Below are 18,805 nucleotides of genomic sequence, written 5' to 3' on the forward strand. Positions count from 1 at the left end.
TAAGGGACGGGGCACTGAAAGAGAAGCCCCTCCACGAGTTACAGTTCGCTTACCAAGCAGGTAAGTCAACAAGACAGCCCTGGTGAACTTCATAAAAGGGACCGGGTTACTGGCAAGGAAATGAGGTAAAATGGGAGATAGTACAATGGGCCTATGGCCTAAGTGCTCGCGGGGAACGTAAGTAAACCGCCTCCGACTATAAAAAAAAAAAAAAAAAAAAAAAAGTTCTTGATGTTGTGTTGCCACAAAAAAATAATGATTCATTGGATAGGCTGCGTGGAGGTGGATTTGAGCAGTACGGGAAGAACTGAGGACTGGAAGCCAATGGTGAGGGACCGCAGCCAATGGAGAGCATTTAAGGAGAAGGCCAAGTCCCACCCAAAATTTAAAATGTTTTCTCACATAATATCGCTGGAGTTTATAGGCTGGCCATTCTTGGACCAAATGATGCTTGGTTCAGGGAAGCCAATAGCGTGACAATCCAAAGCAATATAGGATCCTTCGGCCACTTTCACAACTTCATTTCCGGAAGGATAGATGTATGGAGGTACTGAAACAAATTACATAACAAACTGTATTATTATCAATGCTTCATTTATTATAAAATACTGATTAGTTTTATTGAAAATATTATTTATGGTTTATCATACCAAAGACTAACACAAGGTATTCTTGACTTGAATTTCCCGCCTTGTTTATTGCCTCGCATTGATATATCCCAGAGTCAGTGAGATTTGCCACGAATCTGAAAACAACATACCCACAATATTATATATTAGCAAAGTCGGGGACGCCCGAGTAAGACATGGCACGATCGAGTGTATCAGATACTCGACTGATATGTCAAGAGTCAGAATAATAGAATATGTATGAGATGATGTATGAATGTGAATGAGGCAAGAAGTGTGTGCCAAGACTGAGTTGTTTGGCGGTCCGTCCTATCTGCCTACACCTGCGTGATGGTTAGTTAGTCAGTTAGCGGCTAAAAATCCATTTCTTCGGATTTCCGGTTTCCTGAAACCTTTTGTTGAATTAAAGATTTTTAGAAGCCTGCTGTTAAATTTTTTTAACCCCTAGAGGCCTGCATTTGCACTGTTGAAGAATCGTGCCCGTGCACGGTACAAAGCACTGCAATCATAGTGTCGTCCTTATACATTCATTTTGCCTTCAGATATTACCTCTACTGGATTTTTTGGTGAAGTGAATACCGCACAAGAGTCCCAACTGCTTCCAACCATTTAGAGCCATTGAAACTATGGCATCCCTAATTGAGTTATGTTGTGAGACTGAAGGTAGTGAGGAGGGGAAGAAGATAGGGAAGAGGATGGTGGGGGAGTATTATTCAGATCTGGTCACCAAACACGGCTAAAGCCATTTCAAGTAACGTTTCAATTCTGAATGGTGGTCTTACACCAGGGCGATACTGAGAGTATCTTCCACTCTGGAAGGCACCGTAAGTATACTATATATTATTATTATTATTATTATGTAATGAGCAGGCAGCATTCTGCTGATTCGCTCATATCTGATTTCACAACAAGTTTGCCAGTAATTGAGTGTTTTAAGTTTGAACTAAGTCCTTTCTTCTCTCCAAATGTGAATCCAATAGAGCTTTGAATTGATTTATATTTGTTGCATCGATGACATGTTGTGGGAGTTTGTTCCAAGCATCCACTACTCTATTTGCAAGGAAGAGTTTTCTAGGATTAGATGCAAAAGGCGTTTTGGTAATTTTTTTTGAGTGTCCACGGAGATTTATATTTTTATTAGTAGTGAAGATTTCTTGGATGCTAGGGCAACTGTAATGTCCAGATAAAATTTTGAAAGTCTCGATCAAGTCACCCCTTTCTCTTCTTTCTTGTAAGGTTGGTAATTTTAGTTCCTTAATTATTTTAATTGAATAAATTGTGAAATAACACAAATTAATCAAATAAAATAAACTTGCGCACACCGGGATTTGAACCCGCGACCTTCCTTACCCCTTGACCACGGAGGACGTCATTAGGGGTTCGGTAAAGACAAAAATTAAAATGTCACTTTATCAAGTATGGTATTGGCTGTGTTGGCTTTAACAAAAAAAAAAAATATTTGGTGTAGTTTTTTTTGGCCTCTTCAGGTTAAGTTTAAGGCGATGCAATGCAAAGTAATGAAAAACCATGTATTTTTGGTTTGAAAATTTGATTGCCTAGAAATAATATTACAGTTGATTTAATTAAATATTGTCTGAAAAACATATTTTGGCCTTTGTTTTAATGAAGCATTTTCTTGAATCAAGTCTTTTTTATCATCAAATCATGCTTACCTCAAAGTATTTTCCGAGTCAAGCTGCATTCTATCAGATGGCACGATTGGTTCTTTATTGAAGAGCCAGGAGATTTCTGGGGCGGGGACAGCATATACAGAGCAAGGCAAAACAACTAGTTGACCTTCCACAGTCTGCAATACTGGCTCTGTGCGGTCATTCACTATACGCGGTTTCACTGCAAATATAGAAATATTCCATATATGAAAATATTCACTATTCATTTATTGTATGGAAATGTTTAATAATTATGGAAGTGTTCAGTAACATATAGAAATATTCAATATATGGAAATATTCAATTTGTGGAAATATTCAATATATGGAAATATTCAATTTATGGAAATATTCAATAAATGGAAATATTCAATATTTGGAAATATTCAATATATGGAAATATTCAATACATGGAAATATTCAATATATGGAATGTTTCCAAATATGTTTCGAAATATTTAATGTTTGTGTGCAAATTATGAATTTTTATTATGGAGATGACTTTACAAGCTGAAAACAGTTAGATTGTTCAAGAAATTCAATACCGCCAGAGTTTACTGTTTAAGAATTTACTGGTTCATACACATAGGTTTTTGCTTTATTTTTACCTATAACATTGACAGTGAAGTTTTTGTTGACTGTCCCAACAGGGTTTGTAGCAAAGCATGTGTACGCTCCGCCATCTACTTCTTTGACATCTGATATGATCAGATTTTTACTCTCATCAGTATATCTAGAACACAAACAACATGTCATTTTATTAGTTTATCATATATTATCTCTGCAATAAAATAATGTAACTAATATCTTAATTAGTTACATTATAGATCAGATAATTGAGTGGAAGATTGATTGAGGGAAGATCAACTGATGGATCCAAAATTCACGTTATGAGTGTAGTTCTGCTGATTTGTTCCAGGCCACAGTCTAAGGACGGGTTGTTTCGGAGTATTTGAACAATTCATCAAATTTCAACGTTGATTTTCAAGTTCTGTGAAAGATTTTTTCAAGTTCTGTTTTAATTTCAGTTTTGTCAAGCAACTAGCCTATAATGATATAATAACAGAACTTGAATAGGACTTTCACAGAACCCGGAAATGAACATTGAAATTTGATGAATTGTTCAAATTCTCCGAAACAACCCGTCCTTAATGTTCACTTTATTATTCAAGCAAGCCCTACTCTGACTTGTTCCAGGCCACAGTCTAAATGTTCATTTTTTTTTATTTAGTAGCTATATTATACATTTTTTTACATTTTTATAAGAATATATATATAAAAAATAGATGTTGATTATATTCATAGTCCTCCTCACTAGGAGATCCTGTGCTGAGGGGGACTAGGTTTTGGATAAGTTATTCAGCGACTTCTATGGTATGACTCCATGTTTTGGGTAAGGGTTTCCAGAAACTTCTACGACGATGTTTTAAATATGCTAGTAAGTTATTTTTCCGGTAATTCCTTAAGCCAAGATTTAATGTTCTTAATGCAGTTGTTTTTTGTTTTGATTTGTTTGATACTAAGTGGGAGTTTGTTATATACCTTTACTGCTAAAAATTCAGAGCTTCTTTGTCCAAAGGTAGAGTTACACTTTGGTATAGTTAGTATCTCTGTTTGTTTGGCTCTGGTTTTATGAGTATGTGAGGTGTTTTCCTGAGAATTATTTTTGAGGTGTTGTACCAAAATGTTTTTGGCATAGATTTTCTGTATGCTTGGAACGTCAAATTGTTTAAAAATTTCTGTTGTTGACGTTCTTATGGGAACCTTTAGTATGGTCTTTATGATGCAATTCTGAGTTACCTTCAGCTGTTTTATATGTTTTGATACTGCTGAGCCCCATCCTATTATTCCATATTCCAATTTGGAGTGGCATAAAGCATAGTAAACTCTCTTTAAATCCCTAGCTGACAAAATGTTCCGTAATTTTTTGAAGAAGTAGATGAATTTAGTTAACTTTTTTGAAGTTCGATCAATGTGTGAATCCCAGTGTAGTTTATCGTCAATTTCAATACCAAGATATTTTATGCTTTTGGTTTGAGTTATAATCGAGCAGGAACATTGAGGAAATTTTTTTTGACATTCATGTAGTTTGAGTATATGCTCATTCATTGGTTGTCCTCTTTTGTTTTTGGAGAAAATTAAATATTTGGTTTTATTCACATTTAATGTAAGGGAGTTTGCTTTAAGCCAGTTTTGAAGAACAGTTAGGCCATGTTCAGCCTCATTCCATTGTATTATTCAAGCAAGCCCTACTCTGACTTGTTCCAGACCACAGTCTAAATGTTCACTTTATTATTCAAGCAAGCCCTACTCTGACTTGTTCCAGACCACAGTCTAAATGTTCACTTTATTATTCAAGCAAGCCCTACTCTGACTTGTTCCAGGCCACAGTCCAAATGTTCACTTTATTATTCAAGCGAGCCCTACTCTGACTTGTTCCAGACCACAGTCTAAATCTTCACTTTATTATTCAAGCAAGCTCTACTCTGACTTGTTCCAGGCCACAGTCCAAACGTTCACTTTATTATTCAAGCAAGCCCTACTCTGACTTGTTCCAGGCCATAGTCTAAATGTTCACTTTATTAACATAAGTTTTTGGAGGCAAGGTCAACTGTTCACAGAACTACTACATTGTTATTGTTAAAATAATAGAAAAGAAACATAAGTTTTTGGAGGCAAAGTCAACTGTTCACAGAACTACTACATTGTTATTGTTAAAATAATAGAAAAGAAACATAAGTTTTTGGAGGCACGGTCTACTGTTCACAGAACTACTACTTTGTTATTGTTAAGGTTATTGTTGAAATAAAACACATACATACACAATATTAGTAAATACCACTGGAATGCCGTCTTTGGACCACGTCACAAATGGTTTGGGTTTTCCACCCACTTCGCAGTTCAGCAGAATCTCGGTTCCTGCAACGGCCTCCACTGTTCCGTCCCCTTCTTGAATGTCCTCGTAATCTTCGTATAATGCGTTCTGAGCTTGCAGACGAGCGAATTTTGGAGGACCTGAAATTAAGTAATGAGTTTAGTTTTTAAAATGACGGTAAGACAGAATGATCAAGATTCTTAATCTAAAGTTTTATAGTTTTCTTCAGGCCCTATTTCATCTTTGGGGATGCTGTGTGGAGGGTCTTTTTAGGGAAAGGAAGGAGAGGTATGGTAGGTAAGAGGTGGGTAGGAATCTGGGAGTCAATGTGTCCAGGAGTGATGGACATTTGATCACATCCCTCTCACTGCAGTGCTAGGCGATGGGTCAAGAGATTCCGGCTGAAGAGGTCAAAAGGTCTCCCCCGACCAGTCTCTTACGATCCGGCCCACCACGCAGTAGGTGGGCAAACGTATCCACCACCAAGATCTAGACAAACCTCACCCCGTGAACCCGGGCACCCCTGCTAAGTCACCTAACGTAGTAAACCACTTGTGGTGACCTATGGCAGAGGTACCTGGGGCGGCTGTACCCATACACGCCTTCTAATTTCAATTTCGTAACAATATAAACAAATCTCACGTTGAACATCGAGGTAGAAATCATATCTGTCTTCTCCCACGATATTAGTCCCGATGCAGGAGTAATTGCCCTCTTGTTCGTACATGACATTATTCAATATCATTTCAATGTCTGTGTTGGCCTCTTCCGGTTTGTCCTCGTCCATAAATCCCTGATCATTTGGCGCCCGGTCAGTTATGTTGATTCCTTCCTTCTGCCAGTATAAAGATGGTAGAGGCTTGCCTTGGAGAGATCTGGAAAACAAAAATTGACTAAGCAAAGGTTTTACGAGATTTGACTCGGAAATTTTTTGTCTCGGTACTTACTTTTTTGCTGGCAATGTTTCCTATGTTATTGTCAATGAAGGATTTCTTGCTTGACCGACTATATCTAAATTACTGTGATGACAGGGAGACAATACATCTTGGATAGTAATGGATTAAGGTGATACATTGAGAAATATTGGCAAATTATTTGTTTTTGTCTTGAAAACTTGATCGCCTAGAAATATTAACTATGAAGCCTTAATTAAATACTTAAGAGTAGAGAACATCTCGGCATCTGCTTTAATCGGACATTCAAGTATTTTTTGTACAAGAAGTGCTGATGCAGACCCGTGAAAAATCAAGAGATATTAAAAAAATATATAAAAGATATTTTTTTTTAAAAAGTAAGAATTTTAAAATAAATTGCCACTGGAGAAAATCAAACCCCGATCAACTGCTTGGAAGAAACTATGCTGACCAGTACACCTCCGAGCATTATAAAAACGGCAGAACAAATTCAATATAATACTTGTATGTAGCTACTGAAAATATACGAATTATTATGTATTTTTTAAAGTTACATACATCTAAACCGAAATTATATTGTTTAAGATTGCGGAAAATTCAGTTTTTTTTTTTTTTTATCGGAAAATACTTTAATATAATACTAACTGTTCCCTGCCATGCATTGATTTGGCTCAGTCAGAACTTACGGAGATTTAAGATTTCGAACAAACCAACATTTACATTTTTATTTATATAGATAGATAAAAATATATGTCTATGCCTCACAAAATAATGCAAGGAGTGCATGATTACGTTTTGGTTTCAAGGTATTTTACGAATTGCTTCAATTCAATAAGGTTTTTTAATGTCCTAAGTCACAAAGTCTGTTATTAAATATTATGATTTTTTTTTGGTAAACTAATGTTTAAGACAAGATTTTTTATGCATAGCACAAAGGGTAACAATTATTTTACAAGCAATATTATTGCATGTAAAATAATTGTTACCCTTTGTGCTATGCATAAAAAATCTTGTCTTAAACATTAGTTTACCAAAAAAAATCATAATTAATATTTGACAAGTTCAAGTATTTCACCTAAAAATGTAGACAATTTTTCTCGACGCCATCTAGTGAGAGAGTTAGCACTTACAATGCCTTTCTCATATAAAATAAAGTTGGTTGTTTTCAGGTGAAAAAATGTAACAAGCAGTAATTGTTGAATGAAACACTAGTATATATTGAATTATTTCGCGGATAAGAAATAAGCCGCCATAGCTCAGTGGTCAGAGCTGTCGACCGGAAATCGAAGGGACACGGGTTCGAGTCCCGTTGGCGTCATGTATCTTTTATCAGGAGATTTTTCAATGTGGATGAGTGTTTTAGGCGAATAATTATTGCTTGTAAAATAATTGTTACCCTCTGTTATTAAAGTTATTTGTATTTAATAATGTTTTTTAAAGACCTATGTCACACAGACATCATTAAAGATATTTGTATTTAATAAGGTTTCTAACAACCTATGTCACACAGTTTATCATTAAAGTTATATGTATTTAATAAGGTATTTTAAAGACTTAAGTCACACAGTCATCATTATAGATATTTGTATTTAATAAGGTTTTCAACGACCTATGTCCCACAGTCATCATTCAAGTTATATGTATTTAATAAGGTTTCTAACAAACTATGTCACACAGTCTATCATTAAAGTTATATGTATTTAATAAGGTTTCTAACAACCTATGTCACACAGTCTATCATTAAAGTTATATGTATTTAATAAGGTTTTTTAAAGACCTATGTCACACAGTCATCATTAAAGATATTTGTATTTAATAAGGTTTTTAACGACCTACGTCCCACAGTCTATCATTAAAGTTATATGTATTTAATAAGGTTTTTAACGACCTATGTCACACAGTCTGTCATTAAAGTTATATGTATTTGAAATACATCTTACCTACACTTTACTTGGAAGTCTTCTCCTTCTTTTATTATTATTGATCTATTTCCTTTGGTTACGATCGGAGCCTCTGAAATACCAAAACACAAAAAATAATCATCAATCTGAAATATGTGAACATGACGAAATACTTCCGTGATTGATTTTAGACCTGTCGCACTTCCTACTCCTTTAAACATGGTATCACTTCTATACAGAACACTCAAATCTGCCCTGGTGATGAAACTGCAAGGCTATCAGAAACGTTGGCTAAAGGAGGAGGAAGCGCAATACCTCAAAAAGCAATCGCAATAATACTTTTGTCCGTGAGAATTTTAAATCATTTATGATAAAATACGACTTAAATAGTGTTTAACAAACCTAAACCATCCACATGAATGAAGATTTCTTCCTTCAGAATGCCATGTTGATTTTCAGCTATGCACGTATATTTCCCTGCATCCTTTATGTCAACTCTACTCAATAGCAAAAGACTACCATCCTGTGTTGTTTCAACGTTCGTTAATTTGGATTCTTCGAAATACCACGCCACCAGAGGCAACGGAACTCCAGTCACTTTGCAAGGGATTGTAATCGAGTCGTAAATATTGATTGTCTTATCTGAAACATAACATGGTATTGTTTAATGTGGGCGACGTCTTTGGAATATGATTTCCAAATTTGGAGTCTATATTATGCGAAAGATACAGATCTAATAGACAGAACACAGAGACGGTTTACAAAAATAGTAAGAGCTTTGAAATACAGGCAATACGAAGATAGACTCAACGAACTAAGATTACCAACGTTAAAAGAAAGAAGAGAAAGGTGTACCTTGATTGAGAATCTCAAAATTTTATCTGGACATTACAGTTGCCCTGGTATCCAAGAAATCTTCACTAATGAAATTATGTATGTATTAAAAAAAATTCTAGTACAGAGGTAATTGAAATATGTAATAGGTTTGGGAGACAAACAAAATACTGCACTCAATTCTCTTTTAACACGGAGGATACCTGCATTTGTACAGTATCTACATTTAAAAAATACAATTCATAATGTACAGGAATATTGGAAATAGATTTTATTGTATGAAAATCACTAAAGGATATCGATTCTCAAAAATAAGCCGCTCGCAATCGCCGTCGAAAATACATACATTGGTCGACATTCTTATTCTTAAGTCTCGTCAAAGGTACATAATTACATACGCCAAAAGTCAAAAGTCATTCCACTCAAAATGACTTCGTCGAGAAACGAGGCCCAGGATGTCAAAAAATAAAACACATGATCGTTTATTCCTTAACTCACTAGAGGTTATTCACAGGGGGACAGTGGGAACAGACCCCACCAGATTTTCCCAGATACATAAAACAGTCAATGCTTTATGCCAAAGTCTACGCCAAAATGAATTAATTCTACATAAGAGCATTAATCTACAATTAACGACAGGCGTCCGCTCCACACTATGTCTTGAAGCTTAGTAGCCTAGCAACGGTAGAAACAACTAGCGAATAGCAATCAGCCAACAAACTGACCACGCGCGAATCGTCAGAGTACTTTGAAAATCTGAGATGTCCCTTTACGCATTTGGGCGCATTATTTGCTTTTCTTTCTCGACCGAACGCATTCCACGAAACGCGCGTATTTCAAATACCATTGGAGGCAGATCGTTATATCCCCCCGTGACAAATAAAACTTAACAGTTTGTTGTCGAAGAGAGTTACTTAGTTTCGTATAGTTCGATGATAATCTTGCAAGACATTGCATTATTTTTATTACACTATATTTTTTTATTATTATTGATACATTATTTTACAGTATTTCATATCTTAATTCAGTAATGTTGGCCTCACTGGGTTATTTACCTGTGCTGAGGCCCCCATTTTAAAATATACGAATTTATACATTTAAACAAAAAACAACATTAAAATAAAGATAAATTTAAACTAAAAATAAAGATTAGAAATTAAAATTTAATTTTCACACTAAAATAAAAATATTAAAAGAGAATGGAAATCGGCATTTATAATGATTTATGTGTTTGTGCGTGTTGAGTGTATTATATATTTTTTTTTGTGTTGCGTGTATATGTTTTATTCTTTTATATTATAGAATTTTGGAAATATTGTCTCTTTTGTTCTTTAATCCATTTTTTTTATTTTGTGTTTGAATTTATTTTTATTTACCTCAATTTTTGTTTCAAGTGGAAGACTGTTGAATGCTTTAATAGCGTGGTATTTATGGTGTCTTTGTCCAAAGGTAGTGTTTACCGTCGCAGTTTTTATGTTTTTTTATACGCTTTTCTGACTTTTATATGTAGTATAAATTGGTAAAAACCTATAGAAATTTAAATTTATTTTGTGTTTAGACATCTGATTAGGCGCATGACGAGTCCATGAAAATATTTGTTTGTTTTATAATATATTTTATAGAGATTTCAATACAGTACATGTTAAAATTGACGGTCCCCACCGTCAAAGAAATGCTCGCCACTGCCTACATTCCATATTCCTTTCCAAAAAACCAACACAACCTACTCCTGTGCGAATGTGTCAACTACATTATAACATCCACTGTATTGACAAGAACCGGATATATTTAGCGATAGCCCCCAGAACTTTATAAAATTTCTCGAATCTCTAGTTTTATTGTTATAATCTTACATATAGTCTCACTGGCTCTAGATGGTTGGGAACAGTTAGGACTCTTGAGCAGTGGCAGCTCGTGATTTTTGGGTGTACTAGTGTGCTAATATTACAAAAAATGGCATTATTGATGTTGTTGTAGCTGAAAATGATTTTTAATTTTTTTGTAGAAGTTTCGATTTTTGTATGAAGATTTTCGGGAAATTTCAGTTTTGCCGTGCGCCGCACGGATTTCCTGAAAATCGAATTTTCGAAAAAAAATATAATAACATTTTCAGCTACAACAACATCAATATTGCCATTTTTGTAATATTAACTCTCTAGAACACACAAAAGTCACTAGCCGCCACTGCTCTTGAGTGGTATTTGCATTGAAAAAGTTAAAATAACACCATTATTGGATGGTTAGATTTAAATTTAACATATAATTTTTTTATTTCATTGTATATTTTTTTTACGTTAATCTGCTGTCTGTTGTGTACATTATAAATAAAATAAAATCTTATTGAGGTGTACATAGTAGGGTAGTATACTCATACTATACTCATACTCCCCGTGCATATACTCATATGCACAGGGAGGTAAAAATCTATGATTCTAATATGAATGGATTTATCATTGATGTTTATTGACGTGATATTGTGTTCAAAACCGAGTAAAAACAGAATTAACCGTTTCAGGTTCTGTAATTTTTCTAATGTTTTATTTTGCGAAGACGCATTAAACTTGCGGCAAAACAAACACAAAAAAAAAAAATCAACTTACTTTCCAATTTATCAATCAATGTGGGTTTCTTCCATACGGTGAGCACTAGATCGTTCTTCACCACTCCAAACTGGTTCTCCGCAGAGCAGATATATCTTCCGTTATCCACTGGGTTGGCATTATTGATTATCAATCTGCTGTCTTTTACCTGGAAAAATAATCAGCTTATTTTAACACCTGGTGAACATGGTATTGCGCAAAACATCATTCTACAATTCATTATCCACTGCAGAAAGTGGATGAAACCAGAAGTTATCAGTTTAATACTTGTCTATCCCCAATATCGGTGGTGTCACAGTTCCATTGACTCAGTAGTTGGGATTGTGCCGAAGAAATGAACACTTAAATGCTGTCATCTGTGTATTCAACCGTGAAAGGCACCACAGCTGAGCCGATGTTATTTAGAGGACAGGGTCTTGGTCTTTAGTACACAACAAGATTTATTATTTAACCGTCTGGAGCCAGTGAGACTATGGCATCCTCAAATGGGGTATGTTGTGAGACTGAAGGTAGTAGAGAGGGGAAGGAGATGGGGAAGAGGTACTTTATATTACGTTGGGTTTACACATATTTATAACCGTATCTCACTAGGAATATACTGTGTCGAGACAGGCTATTTTATAAACTAGGAATATACTGTGTCGAGACAAGCTATTTTATAAACTAGGAATATACTGTGACGAGACAGGATATTTTATAAACTAGGAATATACTGTGTCGAGACAGGCTATTTTATAAACTAGGAATATACTGTGTCGAGACAGGCTATTTTATAAACTAGGAATATACTGTGTCGAGACAGGCTACTTTATAAATAGTTTATTATAGCAATGGGCAAATATTTCGATAAGGTTGAATTCGATAGGTATATTTTTTGATAAGAAGGAAGCAAAAATATTTGAAAGAATTAAATCAGGATAGTATTGGTGTTGGTAACAATTAATAGTGGGATTAGAGAACTTTACTTTATTAGAGAATACCGCACAAGAGTCCCAACTGCTCCCAACCATCTGGAGCCAGCAAGACTATGGCATCCCCAAATGGGGTAAGTTGTGAGTCTGAAGGTAGTGGAGAGAGGAAGAAGATGGGGTAGAGGAAGGTGGGGAGAACCTGGCTATTCAAATCTGGTCAACAAACGCAGCTAAAAGCGTTCAAAGGGGAGCGAGTGAGCACGCACTACCACATTTAAACCTTTATCTGCTGCCTCCTCACTCTAGTGCAGAACACTGCCGTAGTTAAACTGCAAGTGGCAATGCTGGTGGTAATGCACAAAACTTTATTTTGCATGTTTTTTTTATTTAACCTTTTGAACGCGTTAATTTGTCAATACTCTTAGATGTTTATAAAAACAAAAACATAAAATTTCATACAAAGACGTACCGTATCTTTTGAATGTGGTCCCGCCATTCACTCGGCTTGTGTGTACTTAGGTGATAGACACAAGTGGGACACCATGATCACTTATCATTTTTAGTTATGAAAAGTTGTGAATGACATACTAGTACTAACGCCATCCGTTGACAAAAAAGTAAACTAAAGGACTAAAAGGCGCGAAGAGGCGCACTTGATTATCGATCTTTTTTTATGAAATACAATTTTATTTTTGTTTAAGTGAGCAAGAAATACATTTATGACGAAAGAGCGCTGGAATATCGGCCGTCAAAGTTTCCGTATCAACTGTTGATTCAGCCGCGTGTGAGTATAGACTTTTTGTCGTAACAACAGTTGATACGGCCGCATGTAAAGAGTTGAATAATTTCCCTCAAAGTTACACCAGAAGTTAAACTTAACTATTTCTCGAGTTTGACTTGAAAAAAGTGACTGTAAAGGAGGCTTCTCTATAGTAAAGTTATAGGAAAAAGAGTGTTGAGAAGCCTAAACTGAGGTGACTGGAAAGTGGGGAGGTAGACCACAAAGAGCTATAGACGTAAATAACTAGAGGGAGACAGCAGGAGACCAGCAGGAGTGGACATTTGAAAGGTTCCATTACACCAATTCTAAATAGCTTTCTATCAAATTATAAATAGCTTTCTATCAAATTCTAAATAGCTTTCTATCAAATTTTAATTAGCTTTCTATCAAATTCTAAATAGCTTTCTATCAAATTGTGAATGGCTTTTATTTTATTTTATCTTTTTATTAATTGTTTCAGCTTTTTACCTAATTGTGATCAGCTGACAAGCATAAAAGCATGATGATAGCTTTTCTGCAGATAATATTTTTATAGAAAGCTAAAATGTACCTAGAATCGGCATTTTACAGGGATTTTCCAAATACCAAAAAAAAAAAATTGTGCTGATTGAACATTGGATGATAATTTTACATTTGAATTCTGCGAAATAATCCGATCATAAACTTACATAAATTCGTTTAGTTTCTTCTGTTTCCATCATCACGGCGGCTCCATCGGGCAGGAGCCAAGTGATGGTTGGTGGTGGTATTCCAGTGGCAACACACTCCAACACGGCGGTGCTATCCAGTTCAAAGGATATGCTTTCCTTGGGGGTGATGATTGAAGGCGCTTCCACATAGCGAGACTCCACAGTATCGTGAACTGTGGAAAAATAATTTTAAAAACACACTGTGTTTAACGTATCATATTCTGGACAGCAGATAATTTAAAAAATAAGGCCCTTTGTACACAAAGATACTTACAAGCTACGTGGCTGAGACATAACCAGAAGAAGCCTACCAATATGCTATATATATATGTAGTGGTACGCCACTACTCGAGTCGGAGGGTGTCAAGTATTACTTAGTACACAGCGCCAAGCGCTAAGGTACCTAGGCCGTCATAGAACATACTGGAAATTTCTGCTGTTGCCTAGAGGTTTGTTTGGCAATGTTTATAGCCGTAGCAACTAGAATGTTCGGGAGCGTTCTTCACCTTACCTAAGCGAAGTGTCGTTACTCCACTGCACCGCTACACAGACCTACTCTACCTAGGCACCGGCTCTACACGGACTACGGATTACCATGGACTCCTCGGGATCGCATCAGCGTCCTGGCCCCGGGTATCATCCCTGGCCTGCGCTCCTCACGCGCCTAGACACAGGTCTGAACACATCCACGAGTCCGGTCTCCTAAAGACCTAAAGACCTTAGACCTAATGTAATGAATACTGGATGCTTTCTCTCAACAAGCCTGCATTAATGTGATCATATTTTTTGGCACTAAAATGGGACATTAGTAGAGATGGTTGTTTTCGACAGTGGCTCCACAATAACCAATACTTGAGTCAATCGTTTGGTCGCAATTTGATGTCATGAGTTGACCGCTTTCTGAAAACGGGACATTCGTAACGTTATGCATCCAGCATTAAGAATTGCAACAGAGCGACAACCATTAATAAATAATAAATAAAAAAAATTAGGTTACCTGTTTCTTGATCCCTAAAAGCGTAGCAATCGTATACTCCTTGATGTCTTTTCGTGGAATTCTTTGCGTCCATGAATATCTGCACGCCTCCGGTGGCAAGGGGCACTCTTGTCACGTCCCAGTTCAGGTCTTCCGAGGTCTTCACGTCGTTGTCGAGGGAGACCCATCTGCCATCCGTGGAACCGTGGACAATGCACGAGAAGCCCAAGGTTCCCCCGGCTTCATACTCCATTATTTTGGGGAAGGCTTCAACTTTTAGCGGGGCCAGGAGCGTGATGATGCTTTGAGATTGTGATGTTCCACCTGGAAAGTATAATAATAGGTCAAGTTGCATTACTTCGCTATAAACTTGGTTTCAACTTTATTACTAATGAGAGACAACTATTTATAACGGGGGAAATAAAACAGATGCATTAAAGGTTTTTTCTTTTAAAAGTTCATTTGACAGTTTGATGTCCATGTTGTTTTTCTTTTTTGTATGATCTCACTTATGCCAAGTTCACATGAGGACAATACTATCCTGTCCTGTCCCAGCTCCGTTAATAGCTGACCGCCCTGACAAGACAGAGGGACAATACAACAATTAAACCGTTGTACAAATGCGGAAAGCTGCGAAAATGGAAACATGACGACTCACGTTACAAGTGAGCTCGCGTAAATAGGTGACCGGATAAATCATCAAAATGATAATTTATCACTTTTTTAAAAAGTTATGGAAAGTGATTGAAACAAAAACTTTATTAACTGGGTTAAGTAGGTTACGTTAGGTTAGGTTAAAATTTATTTTTTTCATCGTTTCTAATGTCTTTATATCACTTTTTAAAAGTGTGTTGAATTGTCACTGTGTTGAGTTATCATGGAACCGTAAAATATTAGATACGTATGTGCAAAATGACTGGTTTTGTCCTACTGACTTGCCCCAGCACGTTTACACGCGGATTACGCAGCTGGGCGCGGTGGTGGGGGTAAGACACTGTCCAGCGAAGATAGTGTGCCCATCTTTCTCTGGGACAATGTCTCGGTTCATTGTTTTGTCCTCCAAACATGTGTTCACACTAGGATAATGGGTCTGGAGCTGGGACAAGACAGTATTGTCCTGACCTCGTGTGAACCCGGCATTATGTTTGAAGACTACGAAATATGCATAAATTTTTTAAATAACCCAATTTAAGAACCTAATAACCTATTTTGTGCATGTTTTTACTCCCCGGTTGTTTCTAGTAGTAATAAGGTTGAAACCAAGTGTTATTTCAAATAAATTCACACATACACATACATTCATACATATATACAACCACATACGTATACTCATGCATGCACATAATCATAAAAACATAAGTATACAAAGTTAAAATAAAATTATCGCATTTAAATAAAATTATTGGTGTGCTTAGTTCTTCTAAACTATGCAACGGATTTTGATATGGTTTTCACTGTCGTTTAGAAAATTTCTCCCTTTATATAATATAATACATGCATATTATATTTACATAGTAGAGAACAGTCGATGATTCAAGTCATAAAAAAAATATTTTCGGGCGCTTACATTGCTAATGCTGGCTAAACCTTTTGATATACATCAAAATAATAGGGAAATATATACCTTAAAAAAACCTCACGACTAAAATGTCCTGAGTCCCGAAATTGTCACATCTGATATTGTCACATCTGACATTGTCACATCTGACGTTGTCACATCTGACATTGTCTCATCTGACATTGTCGCATCTGACATTGTCGCATCTGACATTGTCACATCTGACATTGTCACATCTGACATTATCACATCTGACATAGTCAGAAATATACAATCAGCCCTATTTTGAATGATTTATTACATTACCTTTATTGCTAACACTGCAGGTGTATAATCCTTGCGTTTCTTCAGACAGTGTGAATTCATGGGAATAAATCGTGGCCATTCCTTTGAAGGTTTGACGAAGTCCACCAACATCAATTTTTGGTGAATAACCTTAGAAAATATTCAAACATAAAATTAAATAAGAACAATTAGATAAATGCTATTACCATTATTAAAAAAACCTTTTCTATCGATGATTTGTTTAGTGTGCACAGAATAATTATCAACAATTCTAATTTCGGTTGTGTGTCTGTCCTGTGTAACTCAGGTGTACCTACTGAACTCAAATTTGCTTAATTTAATTGACATTTTAAAAATTGTAACAAGAAATCAAGTGATAAAGTACCTTCCTTTAATATAATGTTTTAAAGAAAATTATTTTAGCTTGTCATTTACAAAATTAAAACAAATTTGTCAAGAATTAAAAAAAAAAAAAAAATTATTCTTGACAAAGAAATTTTTTTTTTCTTGACAATTTTATTCTTAAGAATAAAATTTCAAAACAGTAAATCATCAAAATAAAAAAGAAACCATTCAAATCCAGACAAGCGATTAAATAAGTACCTATGAACTCTACAAGTCAAGTTCCATGCAGTGGTTTTTCACAGGTACTAAAAATATAATTAACTTACTGTTTGCTTTATCTTTGTTCTGGAAGAATATTTGTGCTGAAGCCGGTAGCATGCTTTCAACGATACATTCCAACGTGAGAACTTTCCCCGACAAGGCGGAAGTCTCAGTTGGAACCATTTCAACTCTCGGAGGATCAGCTAAACAAAAAAAAACATAAATGCCACACAATAGTAAAAAAGAGAGAGTAAATTTAGATTCATAAATATAATGTGTAAATATGTCTCAGAAAAGACGTTACCTAGGGAGTTGTGTTGACATATTATGGCGAATTTGAAAAAACTTTTTGAGAGATCGCTTGACGTATTGTGCCAAATTTATAGAACCTAAAAATATGGGAGGGTCGGTGAAATCTATGTGGATTCATTGACTTTAAGCCGCAGTAAGCAGTTAAATATGTTTCCATATTAATATTTTCCCAAATGGTATTAATTGAATAAAGGGTATTCCAATAAGAGGTGTTATTTTGATATTCAATCGTAAAAGATCAATGGTTTCATTGCTTGTGTGGCACGTAGCGCCGTCTTGTTGAAAGTAAACATTGTCCAGATCAATACCATCCAATTCCGGCCATAAAAAATCATTAGTCATCTCTCGATAGCGATCCATTCACCGTAACTGTTGCTCCAGCCTCATTTTCGAAAACGTAAGGTCCAATGACTCCGCCGGACTATAAACCGCACCAAACAGTCACACGTTGAGGATAGAGAGACTTTTCAACAATAACTCTTGGGTTTTCCGAGCCCCAGATGTGACAATTTTACTTGTTGACGAAGCCACCGAGGTGGAAATGGGCCTCATCGCGTGAAGAAGAAAGAAGCGTGTATCGTTCCATTTTTATTAATGGCGTAGTTTCTACTTGTCAAATGTAAAAAAATGACAGCTTCAAAAGTAACATCTACCGAAATAGCGGGCTATTCAAAATAACACCTCTTATTGGAAAACCCTGTAATATGGTAAATGTATATATATATACACAACCAATCGCTCGAGTGGATACAAAAACATATAATAATATAAAGCCGTATCCTGGATATCCATTGTATTGGGCTATTGCCGTATTAGGATACTCATACATGTTTCACAGAATTTGAACAATTCAACAAATTTAAACATTCATTTTCGGGTTCTGTGAAAGTCCTATTCAAGTTCTGTTATTGAATAATTTTAGAAAAAAAATTTCACAGAACTTAAAATGAACTTTGAAATTCAATGAATTATTAAAAATTCGCTGAAACAACCGGTCCTAATAGAATCTATCTCTCTGAAAGGTGCTGCAAATATACTTTAAGTATGTTTAAAAAGATGACTCTGGATTTATAGCCGAGGATCTTAACCGCGAAAGTCGTCAGTTCAATGTTTGTTTTTTTTTTACGTGACATTTATTTATTTATTTATGTTTTCATGTTCTCCATGAAACGGTTATACACCAATATATCATGCAGAAGATTACAAATTAAAAGGTTTACACAGGCAGTTTTACTATTTTGTCACATGTGTTATAAGATAGTTAC

At 35.6% G+C, this 18,805-nt stretch overlaps 1 protein-coding gene across 1 annotated transcript in view; it reads right to left on the reverse strand.

Annotated features, from left to right (window-relative positions):
- The window catches only part of LOC149413574 (hemicentin-1-like), a 111,130-nt gene that overhangs the window by 74,622 nt on the left and 17,703 nt on the right, over positions 1-18,805 (reverse strand). The window contains exons 8-20 of the mRNA XM_089644426.1: positions 17,294-17,431; positions 16,644-16,772; positions 14,801-15,103; positions 13,783-13,976; positions 11,423-11,570; positions 8,391-8,630; positions 8,028-8,100; positions 5,816-6,048; positions 5,121-5,313; positions 2,907-3,031; positions 2,303-2,480; positions 651-745; positions 403-550 (exon numbers count right to left, since the gene is read on the reverse strand). Of these exons, the coding sequence (XP_089500552.1) occupies positions 403-550; positions 651-745; positions 2,303-2,480; positions 2,907-3,031; positions 5,121-5,313; positions 5,816-6,048; positions 8,028-8,100; positions 8,391-8,630; positions 11,423-11,570; positions 13,783-13,976; positions 14,801-15,103; positions 16,644-16,772; positions 17,294-17,431 (2,197 nt within the window). The remainder of the gene's footprint in view (positions 1-402; positions 551-650; positions 746-2,302; positions 2,481-2,906; positions 3,032-5,120; positions 5,314-5,815; positions 6,049-8,027; positions 8,101-8,390; positions 8,631-11,422; positions 11,571-13,782; positions 13,977-14,800; positions 15,104-16,643; positions 16,773-17,293; positions 17,432-18,805) is intronic.

Source organism: Hesperophylax consimilis, chromosome 21 (assembly GCF_061612785.1).
Source record: "Hesperophylax consimilis isolate HC1 chromosome 21, BYU_Hcon_1.0, whole genome shotgun sequence".
Classification (NCBI taxonomy): Eukaryota; Metazoa; Arthropoda; class Insecta; order Trichoptera; family Limnephilidae; genus Hesperophylax; species Hesperophylax consimilis.